The sequence below is a fragment of the Astyanax mexicanus genome, chromosome 1, assembly GCF_023375975.1.
Source record: "Astyanax mexicanus isolate ESR-SI-001 chromosome 1, AstMex3_surface, whole genome shotgun sequence".
In the NCBI taxonomy this organism is placed as follows: Eukaryota; Metazoa; Chordata; class Actinopteri; order Characiformes; family Acestrorhamphidae; genus Astyanax; species Astyanax mexicanus.
This window is the reverse complement of record NC_064408.1, coordinates 13,444,144-13,464,192: the sequence shown is the minus strand read 5'-3', so window position 1 is coordinate 13,464,192 and position 20,049 is coordinate 13,444,144. Positions and strand designations below refer to the sequence as shown.

At 37.7% G+C, this 20,049-nt stretch overlaps 1 protein-coding gene across 10 annotated transcripts in view; it reads right to left on the bottom strand.

Annotated features, from left to right (window-relative positions):
* Positions 1-20,049, bottom strand: part of cita (citron rho-interacting serine/threonine kinase a) — a 155,581-nt gene that overhangs the window by 20,135 nt on the left and 115,397 nt on the right. For 6 of the 10 annotated variants that reach the window (XM_022665832.2, XM_022665834.2, XM_022665836.2 and 3 more), the window contains 9 exons: positions 18,205-18,312; positions 16,883-17,090; positions 14,621-14,788; positions 12,590-12,613; positions 6,728-6,865; positions 5,326-5,506; positions 4,123-4,214; positions 3,827-3,931; positions 190-359 (listed from right to left, as the gene is read on the bottom strand). In XM_022665832.2, coding sequence (XP_022521553.2) covers positions 190-359; positions 3,827-3,931; positions 4,123-4,214; positions 5,326-5,506; positions 6,728-6,865; positions 12,590-12,613; positions 14,621-14,788; positions 16,883-17,090; positions 18,205-18,312 — 1,194 coding nt within the window. The remainder of the gene's footprint in view (positions 1-189; positions 360-3,826; positions 3,932-4,122; positions 4,215-5,325; positions 5,507-6,727; positions 6,866-12,589; positions 12,614-14,620; positions 14,789-16,882; positions 17,091-18,204; positions 18,313-20,049) is intronic. The other 4 variants (XM_022665835.2, XM_022665837.2, XM_022665838.2 and 1 more) reach the window with 2 other exon arrangements.

Genomic DNA, 20,049 nt, shown 5'->3' with positions numbered 1-20,049 from the left:
AAAGCCTTAATGTTAATGTGATTTTATATGTAGTGTGTAATCGGGAGTGATGTAGGGATAGTGAGCACCAGAGGCTCTTAATCTGACTCTGGACATTAATCACCCAGATTAATCTTTAAATCATAAATTATAACCCTAAAAACACATACATAAACAAACACACCCACCCACAGACCACAGTCCACTCACCGCTTCAGACTCGGCCTTGTCTCGTGAGCCCCTGCTGCCAGCCACCACTGACTCCAGAACAGCCACCCAGCGCTGCTTATCAGGGAAACTGGGAGCCATGAAGTAGAGAGACTGACCAGGCCAACACGTAGTGTGAGGGTGAGACTCCAGCTTCAGCACATATGGGATATCTGCACACAAACACAAACACTTTATATGTTATGGTGAGGATTAAAACTTTGATCTGACCAAAGATCTCATTTAAATAACACTGGGTTCATACACTTTTTAACCATTTTTAACCATTTTTTCATGACCCTACGATTTTTGATTTTGAAATTGATTATAGTAGGCCTAAAATAATTATGACACACAATCTTTAATAATAAAATGTGTGTCGGATCCTGAGAGCTCCATTGTGTAAGGCTAAATTACTGAATTAACTTTAAACTGAGGTATTTATTAGCTAAAAATAGATTTTCCCTATCGATAAACTGAAACACAAAGATTTGTAGACCAAATTTCCATGACTTTTTCATAACTTTCTAGGTATTTTTATTTTTCCAAAACTTTTCCAGGCCATTGCTATCCATTGCTATTTTCAAATTCCATGACTTTTCCAGGTTTTTCATGACTGTACGAACGATAACATCTCCCAAAAGTAACACCCTAACCAAGACTGATGTTTGTTCCTTTAGTTCTGAGCAGGTGATGTTATGTTAATGTACAGACATTAAAAAAAAGAGTTGTCTTCATTGGTTATTCAGCAAAGCAGTGATTCTACTATATAAATCAAAGAAGCATTTAAATATTTATATGGTTCACTGTGTGGTTATTTTGTTCTGCTTTATGATGGAAAACCTGCTGTAAATGTTTCTTTACAGCACCAAATAAAAAGATATCACTATTGTTACATGACTTTAAGAGGAGTTTGCATTAATATATACAGAGAGCCAATAAGCAAGGGGCTGCTGGCTTCTCTTTGGTCTCACAAACTTGAAATTTCAGAATAAAAGTCCAACAGAGATATCAGATCAGTATCAGATAATGGGCACTATCTGACACCTTTGCATTGGAATGTTTATTGCTATATTTCACCCCACTAACAGTCTTTTTTTACGCCTTGCGACTGCATTTTCTATATAGTGATAGAGTTTATTGATATATCTATGCCTTGAGGTGTGTTCAGGTACATTTCTGGAATATTGCTATCTTTGAAATGGAAAACATAGGTGAGAAACTAATTGATTTTAACCGAGACAACACTCAAACGTCATATGTTCATTGCTATCTTGCCAAAGCAGGTGAGTCACTTGTAACAACAATAATGATCAGAATTCCTGATCTGCTCACACACCTTCACACCACAAATGATCAAGTCAGTTTCCTCTGCTGAGAAGAGCTGTGCCTTTAAAATACCAATCTGCCAAAGTCAGAGTGCACCTGCCTCTTAAAGGGAATGGCAGGAGACAGGTTGAATGGTTTATTTCATGTTATGCCCAAAACACACCCATGATAAATTAAGAGAACTAGTGCATGCCTTTCGAGCATTTCGAGCAGTGCAAGGTGTACTTTTCCCATCATTACGATAGCAAAGACACACTGACCTGCCCTAAATGACGGCCCCCCGATAGAACGCTAAAATAGGACTTAATATCAATGACTGATACCTAAAGTTATGTATGCACAGGGATTTTATTTCAATTATTGGTGTTGTATTGTTATCGGAAACTACATTAGCAAGCCCAGTAGAGATCACTTTAAAACTTGATAAGGTTGAAGGCAAGTGCAAGTTTTCATTAGTTGGAATCCTCCTTACAGTCATATATATACAGTTGTGGTCAAAAGTTTACATACACTTGTAAAAAAAACATAATGTTATGGCTGTCTTGAGTTTTCAATAAGTTCTACAACTCTTATTTTTCTGTGATAGAGTGATCGGAACACATACATGTTTGTCACAAAAAACAGTCATAAAATTTGGTTCTTTCATAAATTTATTATGGGTCTGCTGAAAATGTCACCAAATCTGCTGGGTCAAAAATATACATACAGCAACAAAATTTGTCAATTTTGGTGATGTAGCGAGTTGTGTCAATCAAATTAGCTTCATGTCATGGCCTCTTCACTTCTTGTAAGTGATTCTGATTGACTACAGCTGTTGACTTCTCATGAGCCCATTTAAATAGGGCTCATTTGACCCAGTGATTAGACTCAGCTACAAAAGCTACAATGGGAAAGTCAAAGGAACTCAGTGTGGATCTGAAAAAGCGAATTATTGACTTGAACAAGTCAGGGAAGTCACTTGGAGCCATTTCAAAGCAGCTACAGGTCCCAAGAGCAACTGTGCAGACAATTATACGCAAGTATAAAGTGCATGGAACAGTTGTGTCACTGCCACGATCAGGAAGAAAACGCAAGCTATCACATGCTGCCGAGAGGAGATTGGTCAGGATGGTCAAGAGTCAACCAAGAATCACCAAGAAGCAGGTCTGCAAGGATTTGGAAGCTGATGGAACACAGGTGTCAGTCTCCACAGTCAAGCGTGTTTTACATCGCCATGGACTGAGAGGCTGCCGTGCAAGAAAGAAGCCCTTGCTCCAGAAAAGGCACCTTAAGACTCGGCTGAAGTTTGCTGCTGATCACATGGACAAAGATAAAACCTTCTGGAGGAAAGTTCTCTGGTCAGTTTGGCCACAACACCCAGCAATATGTTTGGAGGAGAAAAGGTGAGGCCTTTAATCCCAGGAACACCATGCCTACTGTCAAGCATGGTGGTGGTAGTATTATGCTCTGGGGATGTTTTGCTGCCAGTGGAACTGGTTCTTTGCAGAAAGTAAATGGGATAATGAAGAAGGAGGATTACCTCCAAATTCTGCAGGAAAACTTAAAACCATCAGCCCGAAGGTTGGGTCTTGGGCGCAGTTGGGTGTTCCAACAAGACAATGACCCAAAACACACATCAAAAGTGGTAAAGGAATGGCTAAACCAGGCTAGAATTAAGGTTTTAGAATGGCCTTCCCAAAGTCCTGACTTAAACCCCATTGAGAACATGTGGACAGTGCTAAAGAAACGGGTTCATGCAAGAAAACCATCACATTTAGCTGAACTGCACCAATTCTGTCAAGACGAGTGGTCAAACATTCGACCTGAAGCTTGCCAGGAGCTTGTGGATGGCTACCAAAAGCGCCTAGTTGCCGTGAAAATGGCCAAGGGACATGTAACCAAATACTAATGTTGCTGTATGTATATTTTTGACCCAGCAGATTTGGTGACATTTTCAGCAGACCCATAATAAATTTATGAAAGAACCAAATTTTATGACTGTTTTTTGTGACAAACATGTATGTGTTCCGATCACTCTATCACAGAAAAATAAGAGTTGTAGAACTTATTGAAAACTCAAGACAGCCATAACATTATGTTTTTTTACAAGTGTATGTAAACTTTTGACCACAACTGTATATATATATATAGGGCAAGATATGGGTCAAATTGTACACATTAAATTTTTATCTAATTACTCAATCTAATGATTCTGTATCTTCACTGAAACCAATGAAAATAGCTCTTATCTCATATCTGTCCCAAAGTGGCTTAAAATCAAAAGTATTAAAAGTCTGTAACCTACAGCTGGTGAACCCTGCTGGACTCTAACCTGACTTGGCAGTGTTGATGAGCTCTGAGGCACCAACAGCTCCATGCACCGTCACCTCACCATCCGGCAAACAGAGCTCAAACTCCTCCAGCGGCTTCACTGAATCTGCAACACATACATACACACAAACGTTATTGTGCATTAATGATGAACACGCATGTTCATGTGCAACTTATGCTACATACACTTACATGTTAAGAAATACTTACAGCTATTTACACACATACTACAAGCATATTTCTCAATTAATGAAGTTTATCATACAACCCAACAGCACACAAGAAGCAGTTCAGTACCTTCTCTGGGTTCAGACTCATAGATGGACACTTTGGTTCCGTCCAGCACTACATACTTGCTCTCCCAGCCCTGCTGACCACGCTTGCCATTCCTGCAGGAGAATAACACAAATCATCAGAAGCTCACACCTCAGACTCTTTCATCTGCAGCGGGGTTTTCAATATCCAGTCCTGTCCTGCACTACATATATATTTAAAATTTCTCTGTCGTCAATAGAGCTAAACTAGGTTTTCAGATAGCTATGACGACCTCAAAAGCACTTTTCCAAAACCATATGTGTTTTTAAAATGCAAAATTAAAGCAGAAATGTATGTTTACCACAATTACGACATAAAAACATCAGATGTGGAGATCTCATTGCCAGGATCGAGCAAAGTTTGCTTATTTTCCATCTTCTATGTTCATCAATTAATTGCTTACAGTATTTTTCGCACTATAAGGCACCGAATCATAAGGTGTACTAGATGACCAAGTTAAGTAAAGCTAAGCTAAGTAAACAAAACTATAATTAAAAAAATATTTTAAAATCAAACAAGTGCTGGATGTATGTCTACACAGATTTCTTCTATGAAACCTGTTTACTTGCGTGAATAAAGCGCTTCTGTTTATTTACAGTAAGCTTAGATTCCCAAATTCCTCCAGCACTAAAGCTGGAGCATAAGCATTAGCGGCTAACCCCTCCAGCAGTGTTAGTCGAGGTTAGGAGCAGGCTACAGGCCGATAAAACTCCCCTCTGAACAGGGAAAAAGTGTTTAGCGGTGAATGCTAATGCTGCTCCAGCCCTGGTGCTGGAGAACTAAACTGAAACTTCTGAATAACACTGCAATTTGACAGAGTTGCTTTACTTCTCCTTACAACCTGACTTGTAGAATTCATACATATAATGCACTGGATTAAAAAGGCACACTTTCGATTTATGGGAAAATTAAAGAATTTTAAAATATGGTAAATAAATGCAGCGAGCTTATGCAAGAAAAAAAAACTGTGCAGCAAATTAGCACAACCATATAACCTCTCATTCGATGTGTGAGCTTTTAAGCAAAAAGTTGGGTGTGTTGCCTAGAACTGGTTTTGATCTAAAATATTCTAATATTAAATCCTTGTACACACTTGTATCCTTGTAATCACTGCTTCATTCCCTGTTAGATCTGTGTCCAAATTCTGCTCCTTCACTTTTTACACCCTAAAGAAGACCCTCCTACCTGGGCTGCTTCATCCAGCCCTCCAGGCGAACGTGGCCCGAGGCCTCTTTGACCTGCAGAGCTGGAGAGTTGGCCTTGTCTCTGCACAGAGCCTCTGAGAAGTGGGTGGCATACTCTGGAGGCAGGCCACACGTCGCCGGGAGACAGGGCGAACACTTAGGATGGCACAGCGTATGACATTCTAAAAGAGAAAGAGAGAAAGAGAAAGAGAGAGAGAGAGAGAGAGAGAGAGAGAGAGAGAGAGAGGCAGGATAAAAAAGCAGTTTCGCATCATAGCTCACACTCCTGCACATCATAGACTATATAACTCACAGTGGGGGTCCTTCAGAATTTGAAATTTGAATTTTTATTAATTTCTTAATTAAAATGTAATATTGTTTTATATATTTACCAGTTTAAACTAGGGCTGTCAGCATTAAAGTGTTAACGCATGCAATTATTTGGTATCAGTAACACATTTTTTAATTAATTTATTAATTACGCCACTAAGTTTGATCACAACTTCCACGAATATAAATATAACTGCATTTTACATTTCACATGAAAATATCTACATTAATAAGTGCGTCTTAAGAAAAACAAAAGAATATTGTTGTGATGAATCAGATTACATTTTTTCACTAGTTTGAAAATTTCTGTGCAAATACTTACTTTGTGCTTTCCGGATCCAGGTGTAATTAGTAAAGACCTTATATATTCACCCACACGATTACAGTCTAATAGACCATTTTTTAAGCTGTGTATGTGGGTAACTGACCATATTTGGTTTATTTGAACACACATCATGTTCCTGTCACCTTTGCAATTAAGAAGTTAGACCCTGAATCAAGAGTTGAGACCTAGTTGGGGATCGCTTTAGAAATATACAACAATTTCAGCTGACATTACGATATACAACAGGATTCTATATAATTTAAAGTTCATCACTCTTTAAAAGACCGTAATTATATTATTATGATATTAACTTATATACTATTCATATTTTAGCATTATATCAGTGACCAAAAATGACAATCACATCACAATTATTTCTGGGAATGGATATTGTCCTAACAAAAATATTTATTGTGACAAGTCCAACAACTCTAGCAAATTTATATGAACTCTGCCAAGAAGGTTAAACGTTAAACAGAATTCTATGAGAAGCATGATGATAATGATGGCTACTAAAAGCATCTGATTATCTGTTCATTCCAAAGTGACATTTAACCAAATGTAGGGGAAGTATTGGAAGCAGGAGCACAGACACTCTTGTCGTAGGTATGTATATGGTTTCTGAGTGTAGCAATAAATGTGAGAAACTCAGTAAACCGTGTGTAAGTTTGTGTGTGTATGTATGTGTGTTTGTCTGTGTGTCTGTGTGTGTGTATGTATGTGTGTTTGTCTGTGTGTGTGTGTGTACCCAGGCAGGTTGCAGCCTGTCGGCCAAAGTGCACAGTATCCAGACACACAGCACACTTAGCTGCTCTCATATTGAGCCCCACAGTAAAGCGGTGAGGAATGTTGTGGTGCATCCTCTCCTTCACACGCCGACTGTACTCTACAGACAGAGAGACAAAGAAAACAGATACAGTCAGAGTTAAACAGCTGTAATTATGCTCTTTCTGTTCACTGCATTACTGCTTTGTACTGATCATCACAAAAAAACACATGCCAAAAAAGAATAAAGAAAAAAAAAATCCCTGCTAATGAAATTAAAGTAACCTCTGAATGACCAAGAGAATATGATGTACTTGATGTAGGAATTGATGTAGGAACATGTTTAGTCAGTGCAATCCTGTCTGCATTATTTAACTTTTAGACACAGTAGATCAGACAAGACACTTCTTATTTGGTTATTTATTTTAGAATAGAACACGCTAGGTTAACACTGGTCTCATATTAGCTGCACTCGAAGGTCTAGGTTGCATTCTGTGCAGGGTGGGTACTCTATAGCACTGACCTTCTTAGTAACCTGTCAGTACACTTGTCACGATAACAGTTTTTTAATAGAAAATACTATTAAAAAATGAATATTTGTATAATAATTTTTACATTATTTTATGGCATATTTAAAAAAAAAAAAAAAAAAACAATGTTATTTAATAAAGCAGACATACCAGCTCAATTACGTTATATAAGTAGAGTAACCTGATTTTGAAGTCAGATAATCAGATAAGATAATATTTTTACCATTTAAAGACTTTTGGGATGTTTGCTGGAGTGATAAACTCTGTGTGAATAAGTTTAGTGGCACATGACATGGTGTCGGACATGGTGCATCTGAAGGTCCTTCACAGTGCAACTTTTTTTCGCAGATTTACAAAGGAAAGCAAAAGCAGGTTTAGTTTTACTCGTGTTTGAACAGAAATTGTGTGAAAGTCTACAGAAGCAGCAAAACTGTAAGTCTCTGCAACAATAGAAGCAAATAAACACTACAGGCAGTTAGTTATGTTAGCAGAATTTATTAACGGCATGTTAATTCATCATACGTAATTTTTGTGACAGGTCTACCTGTTGGTCACACATGCAATAGTAATAAGGCTCTATGGTGGCATCACACACAAACGTTATGTGCTGTTATGTGTCCTTTTTCATTTCGTAATTTCTGCCGTTTACGCTGCATACGTCAAACATGTCTTGTCTGATTGTTTGTATATGTGGTCAGTGATATATCACTATTCCTGCAAACACTGACGACAAAAACATATTTTAAACATATTAAACAATGCTGATCAGTATATCCTAATTCTTCTAAAGCACAACTAACAAACCTACATTTAACCATGGTGGCAGCGGGGCTTATCTGCTCCCTGTGCTAAATTAATCTGTTTCACAAGCTCTAAAGCAGATTTATCAGTGGAGGAGTGTTCTTACATAATGTAAAGCTTAAAGAAAAGCTAATTCTAAGTATTCATGAGCAGCCTGCTAAGAGGCTATTTACTACAGTACAAGACTAGGCCACTAAAAGCAGTTACACCACTGTTTTAGACAGTTAGTATTGATTTATACACACTATAGGGTGTATAAAGTATGCTGTTCCACATATGCAGGCTATAGGCAAAAAGCTTGGAACCCCTGCACCTCTTTCAGAAAATGCACCACTTCTCCCAGACATTTGCTGCAGGTACAAATACTTTGGTATTCACTTGTTTTTCGATCTGTTTGAACTTTTTTGAACACAAAAAAGCATATTAAAAAAAAAGTGTTAAATCTGCTGTCCTTCCATACAGAACTCCAAAAATAGGTAGAACTAAATAAAATTTCCAGATCACTACTGAAGAGTGACAATATAGTGGCAAATAAATGTGTTTATCCTTTAAAATTCTAAACGATTCACAGACTTTTTTATTCCACTGAATGTTATCACAATATATATATATATATATATATATATATATATATATATATATATATATATATATATATATATATATACATACAATATATAATATACAATATACAATATATAATATATATATATATATACAAAATAGTTTTTAAGGTTACTGTGGATATTGTCAGTATAATTAGGAAAATTAACCAAGTGCACGTTACAAAGAATATAATTAGTTTTGTTTAAAAAGAGATTTTAATATAAATCAGTGTACCAAGTATATGACAGTATTTGAATAAAACTATTGAAGTATTGTCAAAAACTGTCAAAATATCAATAAATATCAAGATACAATATTTAGGAAAGCGCAGGGATCTGGTTCTGATACATCAGCATAGAGACACCTTGTGCTGAGTGACATCACCCTAGGAGTGATTAGGGGAAAGAGCGCCATCTACTGTACCCACCCAGACAGAGCAAGGCCAATTGTGCTCTCTCAGAGCTCCGGCAGCTGATGCCAAGCTGCCGAACATAGTGGTCCACTCGGCGCTCCTAAGATATAATATTTGAAACATTTCATCCAATAATGAAACTTAAATGTCTTTGAAAGTTGGTTGAAGTTGTTTAGCCTCTATTCATATAATTCTCTTTTGCAATTTTCAATTCATTTGTCTATAGCGGCCATGTTTAAGGAGCTTGATGGGACCTCTTTGGGCATCAAATCGATGGAAAAAATCTTTGCTCTTTATTTATTTATTTATTTTTTTAGCTTTTTTATTCTAATGCAAACAAAAAAATAAATCACATGAATATACCAATGCATTTGTCAGCACATTTCTGAGAGATCAATTTAACTGGTGAATTTTCAGAAAGAAGTGCAGGGGTGCCAAAACATTTGACCATGACTGTAGTTGGGTGTTGTTGTGACAGTGTATGAGGAGCCAACAAATAAAAGCAACATGATTGTCTTGCTCAACAGTAAGTGCAGTTCACATGCAGGGCTCAGTGCACTGCAGGGGGTTGGTGGGTGGGGTCTGCAGGTGTGGGAGGGGTTGTTTGAAAGGGAATGGGAAGCCAAGTCCTGAAAGCAGAGTTTAGAACAACAACTGGAAAAATCAGAGTTGAGGGAGAAAGGGTAAGCGAAAGAGAGGAAGAGAAAGAGAGGAAGAAAAAGAGAGACAGAGAGAGACATATAGAGACAGAGAGAGACAGAAACAATGCAATCTCATATCAAAGCCAGCGGCTGTAGACTGCATGCTTCAGGCCAATGACAGGAGCTGGAGCCCAAACGCAATTACTGAGTCAAAGGAACGATCAAATCAGAAAGAGAAAGAGAGAGAGAAAAAGAGAGAGAGAGAGAGAGAGAGAGAGAGAAGAGAGAGAGAGGGGAAAAGTGCTTTGTTTGTGGTGGGTGCCAGGCTTGATTGGCAGGTTGAATGTGATGGTGGAGTGCTGGGGTTGGAGAGTGAGAGCGGCTTACTCCACTATGCACCATGTTTCATCTGGAACAATACATACATCAGTTATTGCCTGACTCACTAATATACACATCTGATTAACAGCTACTCCAGGTTGTATGTAAATATTCATGTATTATTTAAAGGAGCATTCAGTAGGAAATAAGAGCTACAGCAGAAGAAATTTCAAAACACCACAGAGAGCTGTCTGCCCCGCCCACCCCTCCCCAGACGCAAAGCTCACCCAGGTTGCCAAGTTGAGGAGGCTGAATCCAGTCCAAGACGAGTTTAGTAAGTTCTACCATGGCAAGCAACGACGAGTCAACGAGACCAGATGCGACGCATCTGCCCCTCTGTTGTGATTGATGGCAGTTTACGTTAGCATGTGTAGCATGATTGCCTTAGCCAGCATAGTCTGGACCACTTTAGCTAACCTTGCTAACCTATCTATCTCTCTAAGGTACCCTCTGCCTTGTTATCCCAGCCGCATACACAGATCACTGATATGAATGCCAACATTCAATTTTTAAAATTAATTTAAACACCAGTCCCTAGAAAGCTAACCTAGTGGTGGTAATAAATTACCTGACTAAGTTAGCTAGCCAATTAGCTTACCTGTTCAGGAAAAAAGTAGCCAGCTCGGCGCCTGTCTTGGAGGTTTTCTTTAAGTTCTAATTTTCTTCTCCAACTTTCGAACTTACTGCCAGTTTTCACTCTTGTTATTCCTTCTTTGGCCACTGAGCTTTTTAAAAACATGCCGAGGCTGCAGGTCTGCCTACTGTCCGCACAAGTTAACTGAGCATGTAACAATAACTAGCTAGTGTATAAAGGGAAACTCATGGCTGGTGCCTATCTAGATTCTTAGTCAAAAATTTCCAGTAGAAGTTATGTGAGGAATCTGATCACAAGGGAATGTGATTGCATCACGTGTTGAAAGCAGGACTTAAAGACAACTGATCAGCTACATACAGTATGTCTGGTTTTGGATGTAGGAAAGAGCATACACTATCTGGACAAAAGTATTGGGATACCTGCTCATTCAGTCAGTCAGTCTTTTCCTAAATCAAGAGCAATAAAAGCATCCTGCTTCATCCTGCGTTTGTTGGAGTAACTGTCTCTACTGTCCAGGCAAGGCAAGACATTCTGTTAGACTCTAGATCACTGCTGTGAGGATTTTAGAGCAATTAGCGACAACAGCATGAGTGAGGTCAGGATGTTGGATGATCACCACCCCACCTCATCATCGCCACCTCACCAACTCATCCCAAAAGTACTGAATGCCTCTATCATTCCAGAGAACTCCAGAACAGCTCCACTGATACACAGCTAAGTGCTGGGGGGTTTATACACTGACTTTAAGTGGCTGAATGCATTCATTAGAAGGGGCGTCCACAATGATTTTTTTTTACATAGAGAGTATGACAATAAAACACAAATAAATGTACATAAAATGTGATCTAGTAAAAAGGTATCTATGTGTCTATTAAGGCCTCATTATATTAGGGAAATATATGTGAAGATATATATGACTATATTAAAAAATATAGGGACTGCATCTGCATTTTTCCAGATGTCAACAATCCAACATGTAATGATATTAGTAATGTCCTCTGTAATAAATTATATAGGCCGGTAGAGCTGCAACAATTTTTTTGATTGGTTGAACAGTCCAATCGACTCCACACACGGGAGGCTTCTCGCAGCGGGGGAGCTGCAGGCTCAGTAACTGGGATGTCACCACCGCAAACATTTGTACACTGTATTATCTAACTGAAACACTACAGCATCTTGCAATATTACAACTTTATTCTTGAAGGGAACATTTAATTTTTTTTAAGTGGCCCTAAAACGCTGTGTATCAGATTTATCTATCTCTCTTTCTTTCTGTCTATATGTCTATGTATGTATCTATCCATCTATCTACCTATCTATGTGAAAATAAGTGTATAAATCCTTTAAAGAGAATATACTTAAATATACAGTAGTGGTATTCTGCAAACTGTAGAGAAGTACTTATTTGCTGAAATTAACATGTAAAATATTAAAACATTACATAAATTATGCCGTTCTTCATTAATGCAGTATTTATATGCCGACTGGTTTATTAAATGGTCTATTATTCATTCAGAACAAAATGTACAGAACGTGTTATCTCAGCTTTAGGGATTATAATGTTGGCAGACAGATTTGTAATCAGCAATATTCTTCATAATGCTATGAATAAAACAACTAGTAAAATCCTGAAAATCCTTCATCAGGAGAAAAACGACAGAAAAGACACGGATTTGAATATTTTCCAAAACGCTAAGGAAGGGCAGTATATCAGTGAAGTGCATAGCTTCATAATCCACCCAGCTGACCTTATCTCACCACGGGGATGGGCGAGCAGATGAAGGAGAGCAGGAAAGAGAAAGAGCGAGAGAGTGACTAGACTCTAAGAGAGAGAAAGAGAGAGAGAGAGAAGAAAGAGGGAAGCAAGCGACAGACTTACTTTCAAATGTTACTCTCCTCTTCTCTGAAAAGAGTAGAAGAGATAAGAGAAGACAAAGAGGTCTCAGACTTCACAGAGAGAGGACAGCAGAAGAGTGCACAGACAGAGTTAGAGGACCATCACCTCACACAGACAGACAGACAGACAGAGAAAGAATGCTAGGAGACAGGCAGAGGTGAGAGGAAACCAGAGAGAAAAATAAAGTACAATCCTCTGCTGCACTTATTAAAGGTTTGTTGTAAAAACCGTCAATACTCTAAATTCCTTAGTTAAAGCAAAATTATGTGTAATTTTGACCTTAAAATATCCTGTTTAGAATTATGCTAGTGCTCTACCGACTGTAACAGTGTGAATGGCATCTGTCTTTACCATTCTGAGCCAGAACACGGCTACTGCACTATGTAACTTTGGTAGAGCTGCACAAGATCTCACACGAGAAACTGTGTAACGCTGCAGAACTCAAGTTATATTTGTGTAAAATCCTGTAATATTACTATAGAACTGGTATTGCTATAGCTTTGTTAGATTTAACTTGATATCAGTATTGCAGATATCTGATATCACGCATGTTCATATCTGCCAATACCAATATACATATTTATAACTTCCAGAGAGACTAGACTTTATTTTTAATCAAATGTAACATTTATATACCTTGCATTTTAGCTTTCTACCAACTGTATACAAACAATAAAATAAGAAAATTCTTAATCAGACTTCTCTTTTTCAAATAAAGATCTATTAAAACTAATACAAATAAAAACATTGTAGTACTGTGACTAGCTTTGTTTGGTCCTTTTCAGGGCGATAATATATACATAGGTCTGGAAAGAAATAAGAGACCACATAAAAATTATGAGTTTCTTTAATTCTACCAAATTGAAAACCTCTGGAATATAATCAACAGGAAGATGGATGATCACAAGCCATAAGACCAAACTGAACTGCTTGAATTTTTGCACCAGGAGTGGCATAAAGTTATCCAAAAGCAGTGTGTAAGACTGGTGGAGGAGAACATGCCAAGATGCATGAAAACTGTAATTAAAAAACAGGGTTATTCCACCAAATATTGATTTCTGAACTCTTAAAACTTTATGAATATGAACTTGTTTTCTTTGCATTATTTGAGTTCTGAAAGCTCTGCATCTTTTTTATTTCAGCCATATTTGTATTTGGAATTTGGGATAAATGTTGTCCTTAGTTTATAGAATAAAACATCAATGTTCATTTTAAACAAACATATACCTATAAATAGCAAAATCAGGGAAACTGATTTAGAAAATAAAGTGGTCTCTTAATTTTTCCCAGGGCTGTATATAGATACCGATAGATAACGATATAGTTCTAATATCATCATACATCTATACATTTAATAATAGCTTTAATACATTTACAGTGTCAAACAAATGTTTAGATTTTACCAATATCTCAAACGTACTTTAAATGTTTGGTTAGCTGTTTAGTTGGATTACTGCACTAAAGTATCAATATTTCAATAACTCTACAGAAGTCATATTTCTCTAATAAAGAATAATTAATACATTAAAAAGTATCTGTATCTGTAACTGACCCTACAACCTAATGCCTGTGGAGTGTTAATACTGTAGACTGAATGGATGGCTGCAGAGCTACAGCTGGTTATCAAAGCGTAGAAAAGTATTTAAGACTTGGAATGTTGTGAACATTTTCTTACAGGAAGATTGACAGTGTTCATAATGGATTATTAATTACTTATGAATATTAATAATTTCTAGATAGTTTTTTTTGTTATTTGGCTTGTAGTTACAGAAACAACCTGCAGGTGAAGTTTGAACGGTCATGTATTTGGCACAAAAGTACAAAAGGGTTTGTATATTTTATAACGGGTAGTTTGGGATTCAGGTACACATTGTATAATACGGGCCTATTACAAAATGACCATTAAATTAAATCAAAACAACATTCAGACTAACACGAGAGTCTGTATTATGACGTAATGGTCCCTATTAAACCTAAGCAGGCTGAGTAAAGTAATGTATTAGTATGATTCACCTTCAGGTGTGGAGGTTTCTTTACGGCGGGCGGAGCTGGCCGGGTTCAGCAGGCTGCTGGGGTTGGGCTGCCGTTCGGGTGATTTAACGATGGCTGACATGAGGATCTGGTGTCGGGCTGAGGCTGGAGTGGAGGGGGCTACGTGCTCCTGTGCCTTAAAATGAGCTGCTGGAGATACAGAGGGAGAAACAGAGAGACAGAAGGAGAGATATGATCAGTCAAAGCAGGAGCTCACAGGTAGAAAATAGAATATAAATTGGAAGGAGTCCACAGAATAATGAGTGAGAGGAAGTGATGTGCTAACAACAGTCAGATGGCAGAGAATAGTCATGTGATCTTGAGAATAATTGAGGATGACTGGATTTATCCTCCAGGAAGCGAATGAAAGAAGACATGAGATCATAAGCCTTGTGCAGCCGGCCTACTGAGAACAATGAGATGCAAACAAACAAGAGGGAAAACTAGATTGAGGGCAGAAAGAAAAAGAAAGGAAAGGAAAGAGAAACAAAGAATGATTTAACCACATGGCTCAGAGAGGAAACACTGTGTGGTTTAAACAGAGATACAGAGAATCTCCCTTTACCACAGGAAATATTCACAAACAACTTTAAACAGCTTATCCCAGAGAGAGAGAGAGAAAGAGAGAGAGAGAGAATGTCCTGGAAAGCGTTTCTACAAGATTTTAGAGCATTGCTGTGAAGGTCTGATTGCGTTCAGCCACTAAATGCAACCAGATCCAATCAAAAATAGCCATAATATAATATGTTTATTAGGGCAATTTCGCAATAATGATATTCTTGATATTAATGTATAATAAGTAAATCAGTTCTGTAAATGTCTATAATTGGTAAAAAAAAAAAAAGAAAAAAACATTGACTCATCCAATTAGAATTATTATAATTAATATAATTACATCTGGGAGTAGCTGTTTATAAATATAAATCACTGAACTTAGGTTCCAATCACTTCCACAATCTCAGGTGTATAAAACCAAGCACTGAGTGCTTTCACTAATGTTCTACAAACATTAGTGAAAGAATGGGTCTCAGGCTCTCAGGAGCTCAGTGAACTCCAGCGCTGTGGTACCGTGATAGGATGCAGCACCTGTACAACAAGTCCAGTCGTGAAATTTCACTACTCACTACTAAATATTCCACAGCCAACTGTCAGTGATATTATAACACAGTGGAAGAGACTGAGAAATAAAAGCAACTCGCTCTGTCAGCATTAAATAACATATAACATATTGTTGCTAACACAAGATAACAAATAATTTTTGCAGATTTAAAGATTACTATATTATTTTAACACACAAATTGTCCATAACCCTTAGTCAAAATCTAATTGGTCTTCGGGAGAATTTTTTTTATTGGACTGTGACAATATATAGCCTTCAGATCAGGTATAGAAGAGTGTAGAAGGCTTTATGGAATGAGTTTCCATGGCTGAGCAGCTCCATTCAAGCCACGCATCACCAAACACTTTTTATATACAGTACTAAATTATATTTAGTGCAAACAAAAAATACAATTATATAAAAAATAGACTATTTTCACAACAAAATATCACTGTTTTTTTATAGTTTAAACAATTCTAACAATATTTCAATGTACTGATTTGGCATTCCTCTAGCCACAAAGTACTTGTTTCAAAAACTGGTCAATCTTCAAACAACTGAGGACATGTTTAAATATAAAAATATATATGGTATACAGTACTGTGCAAAGGTTTTAGGCACCAAAGCATATTACACCAATCCATGTATCTTAGCAAGCAATCTTATGATTTGAATAGACGCAAATAAACATACATACAGTAAAACGTAACAAATAATTCTAATTATTAACTGACTATGTTATATCCTATGACTCAAGCTAAAGAACAAAGTTTAGTTCCAGATTTCTCCTGGATGCTCCTCAGCCAGCATGTGTATATTATGTTCAGTTCCATCAGCAGCTCACCTGATTTACCACATTTACCAATTTATCAATTTTGTTGATTAATATGATGTGAACTAGAAATAACTCTATTAAACTCAGATGAGGAGAGATTAGGAGATGTTTTAAGGTAAACAGTGTTGTAAATGCACTGTTTTTTTTGTCAAATTGCTGTTTGTATTTATTGTAATGCCTGTATTTTACTGAGCTAATAAACACTTAATGCACAGATAAGACACTTATTCTTTACTAAAATTCCCACAGGTGCCTAAAACATTTGCACAATATTGTACATACAATATACTAGTAAGTTTTTGCTGTTTACCCTCCTCTCGTAGCGAGCGTAGTTCTATCCTCATCTTCTGCAGAGCCTCCTCCAGCTCAGAGCAGCGTGCCCTCTCTTTCTCCAGCGCTGTCTTCATGTCACTGTACTGCATGGGCACCGCCGGCTGACTCGGAGCCACTGCCACTGCTGCTGCCCCCGCCCCGTTAGCACTAGCCCCCAGCTCGTCCCGCCGACGCCCAAAAATACCCTACAGGAGCACAGAGAAACATGCTGAAACTACTATGTATAAACAATTTAGTCAATTAAGTTTTGGACATCACATCCAAACCACCACCAACCATCCTGAAGCCTGGATTTGATGAAGTCTGTAAATTTACATTTAGGGAATTAAGCAGATGCTCTTTACCAGAGTTACTCACAAAAGTGCCTTGTTTTTACTTGGAAAACATGCTTAGATAGTTTAGTATGGATACCCTAAAGATGAGACGAGAGAGATGCGGGATTGTGCCTCATGCTTGGTCAAATATTCTCATATACAAGTATAAGAGTTATCCAAAAGCAGCGTGTAAGACTGGTGGAGGAAAACATGCCACACTGCATAAAAATTGTGATTAAACACCAGGGTTATTCCACCAAATATTAATTTCTGAACTCTTAAAACTTTATGAATATGAACTTGTTTTCTTTGCATTATTTGACGTCTCAAAGCTCTGCATCTTTTTTGTTATTTCAGCAATTTCTCATTTTCTGCAAATAAATGCTCTAAATGACAATATTTTTATTTGGAATTCAGGATTTATTGAGAAATGTTGTCCATAGTTTATAGAATAAAACTACAATGTTCATTTTACTCTGATTCAGAAACTGAAGTGGTCTCTTATTTTTTTCCATAGCGTTATAAATTAGATTTGAGTTTGTTACCCTTTTAAAAAGCAGCTACTTTTATCTCTAGCACTAACCCACTAAATTTACACACCATTTAAAGGGTCTGTAACACATACTGTAGGTCACAATAGGCTCTTTCTGGTTAAGGTATTTGGTATGAAGTAATTTGATTTGTCACAATAAGTTTATCTATAATTGTACTTTAACCCAGTCATTGATACAATACAGCTAAAATGCTTAAAATATCATCCACAAAGAAAAGAGAGGGAAGGTTTTAATCAATTTGCTCATCCACAGAGACCCTACCCACACCTTTCTGAATAATATCTACAGTACTTCAGAGTACCCTTACATAATACATCATTCTGTAATTAGATATAGATTTTATGAATGAGGTAAAACCGTAGGGACCTAAAGGGAAGGAGAAGAATCCACAGGCTCGTTAATGAGCGAAGAGCTCACTCTCTCTCCCTCACCTTCTTTTTCTTGGTGGGCTGGTCCATCTTGGCCTGAAGGAAGTCGATGAGTTTGGTCTGCTGAGAGATAGTGCCCTCCATCTTCACCTTCTCGTGAGAGTACACGGCCTAGAGAGAGAGAGAGAGAGCGAGAGAGAGAGACAGAGAGAGAGAAAGAGAGAGAGACAGAGAGAGAGAGAGACAGAGAGAGAGTGAGAGAGAGAGTGAGAGACAGAGAGAGAGTGAGATAGAGAGTAAGAGACAGAGAGAGAGACAGAGAGAGAGAAAGAGAGAGAGACAGAGAGAGAGAGAGACAGAGAGAGAGTGAGAGAGAGAGTGAGAGACAGAGAGAGAGTGAGAGAGAGAGTGAGAGACAGAGAGAGAGAGAGAGAGAGTGAGAGAGAGAGAGAGAGAGAGTGAGAGAGAGAGAGAATGAGAAAGAGGAAAAAAATGTAGATTACTGATTGCAATGAGACAATGGAAACATAAAACATGGTAGGTATTGATTTAAAATAGAAATAGGATTTCAAACATTTATTTCTTATTCATAATTTATTTATCAGCAAATAAATGATTGCACTAACAGTTTCACCCACAAAAAAGTGTCAAATCCAATGCTACTCAGAAGAAAAATATAGGTTCCTAGAAACAACCCTATAGTTACTTTACTATCGTATTCTTCGGACTACAAGGCGCACTTAAAATCCTTTAATTTTTCCCAAAACTCGATAGTAGTCTTATGTATGAATTTTACCAGTCAGGTTGTAAGGAGCAGTAAAGCCACCCTGCCAAATTGCAATGTTATTCAGAAGTTTCAGTTTAGTTCTCCAGCAATGGGGCTGGAGCAGTATTAGCATTAGTTGCTAACAACTATTTGCTCATTCAAAGGTGAGTATTATTGGCCTGTTGCCTGCTCCTAACCCTGGCTAGCACTGCTGGAGCAGTCTTAGCATTACACGCTAACCATGCATGCTACTTCCTCGTTCAGAGGTGAGTATTATGAGCCTGTTGCCTGCTCCTAACCCCGGCTAGCACTGCTGGAACAGCATTAGTATTTCCGCTAACCGCGCTCGCTATTTGCCTGTTCAGAGGGGAGTATCACTGACCTGTAGCCTGCTACTAACCCCGGTAAGCACTGCTGGAGTGGTTAGCCGATAATGCTAATGCTCCAGCCTTAGTGCTTGAGAAATTTGGGAATCTAAGCTTACTGTAAGTAAACAGATCCGCTTTACTCACCCAAATAAACAGAAATCTGTGTAGACTAACATCCAGCGCTCGTTTGAAGGAAGTCTCTTTTTATTACACTTTTGTTTACTTAGCTTAGCTTTACTTAACTTAGTTAGCTACACCACCTTCCTTATAGTGTCTCTTAAATTGTGCCTTATAAACCGGTGTGCGTTATATATGAAAATAGACCAGAAAATATACATTTATCAATAGTGCTCCTTATAATACAGTGTAAAAAAACGGTAAAAACTATTGTTATTATTGTTAAGCCTTTGTTATTGTTGAATGATTATGTCTTTGATGGACAGCAGAAACAACAGCTTATTAAACTTGAGAGCTGATTTTTTTTGTAAGTGTGTGTGAGCTTAACTCTAAGGCCGAGAGACAGACAGACTATGGGAGATCTGCTGAGCCGTAACAATGCCTCCGCCTCTCTCCTCCTCACTTCATTCAGTCTAAATCAGTAAACTATTCTGTCCTCAGGGGTCATTAATGATTCATGCATCCATAAGTGCCTTTGATGAGCTGTTCGGAATAGTTAGTGAGTGAGAGGACGGCTGGTAAAAGCTGTAACTAGACTTGGGGATTGAATACAGTGAGAAGAATGCTGATCAAAGCTTTATGTGAGTGTGTATGAAG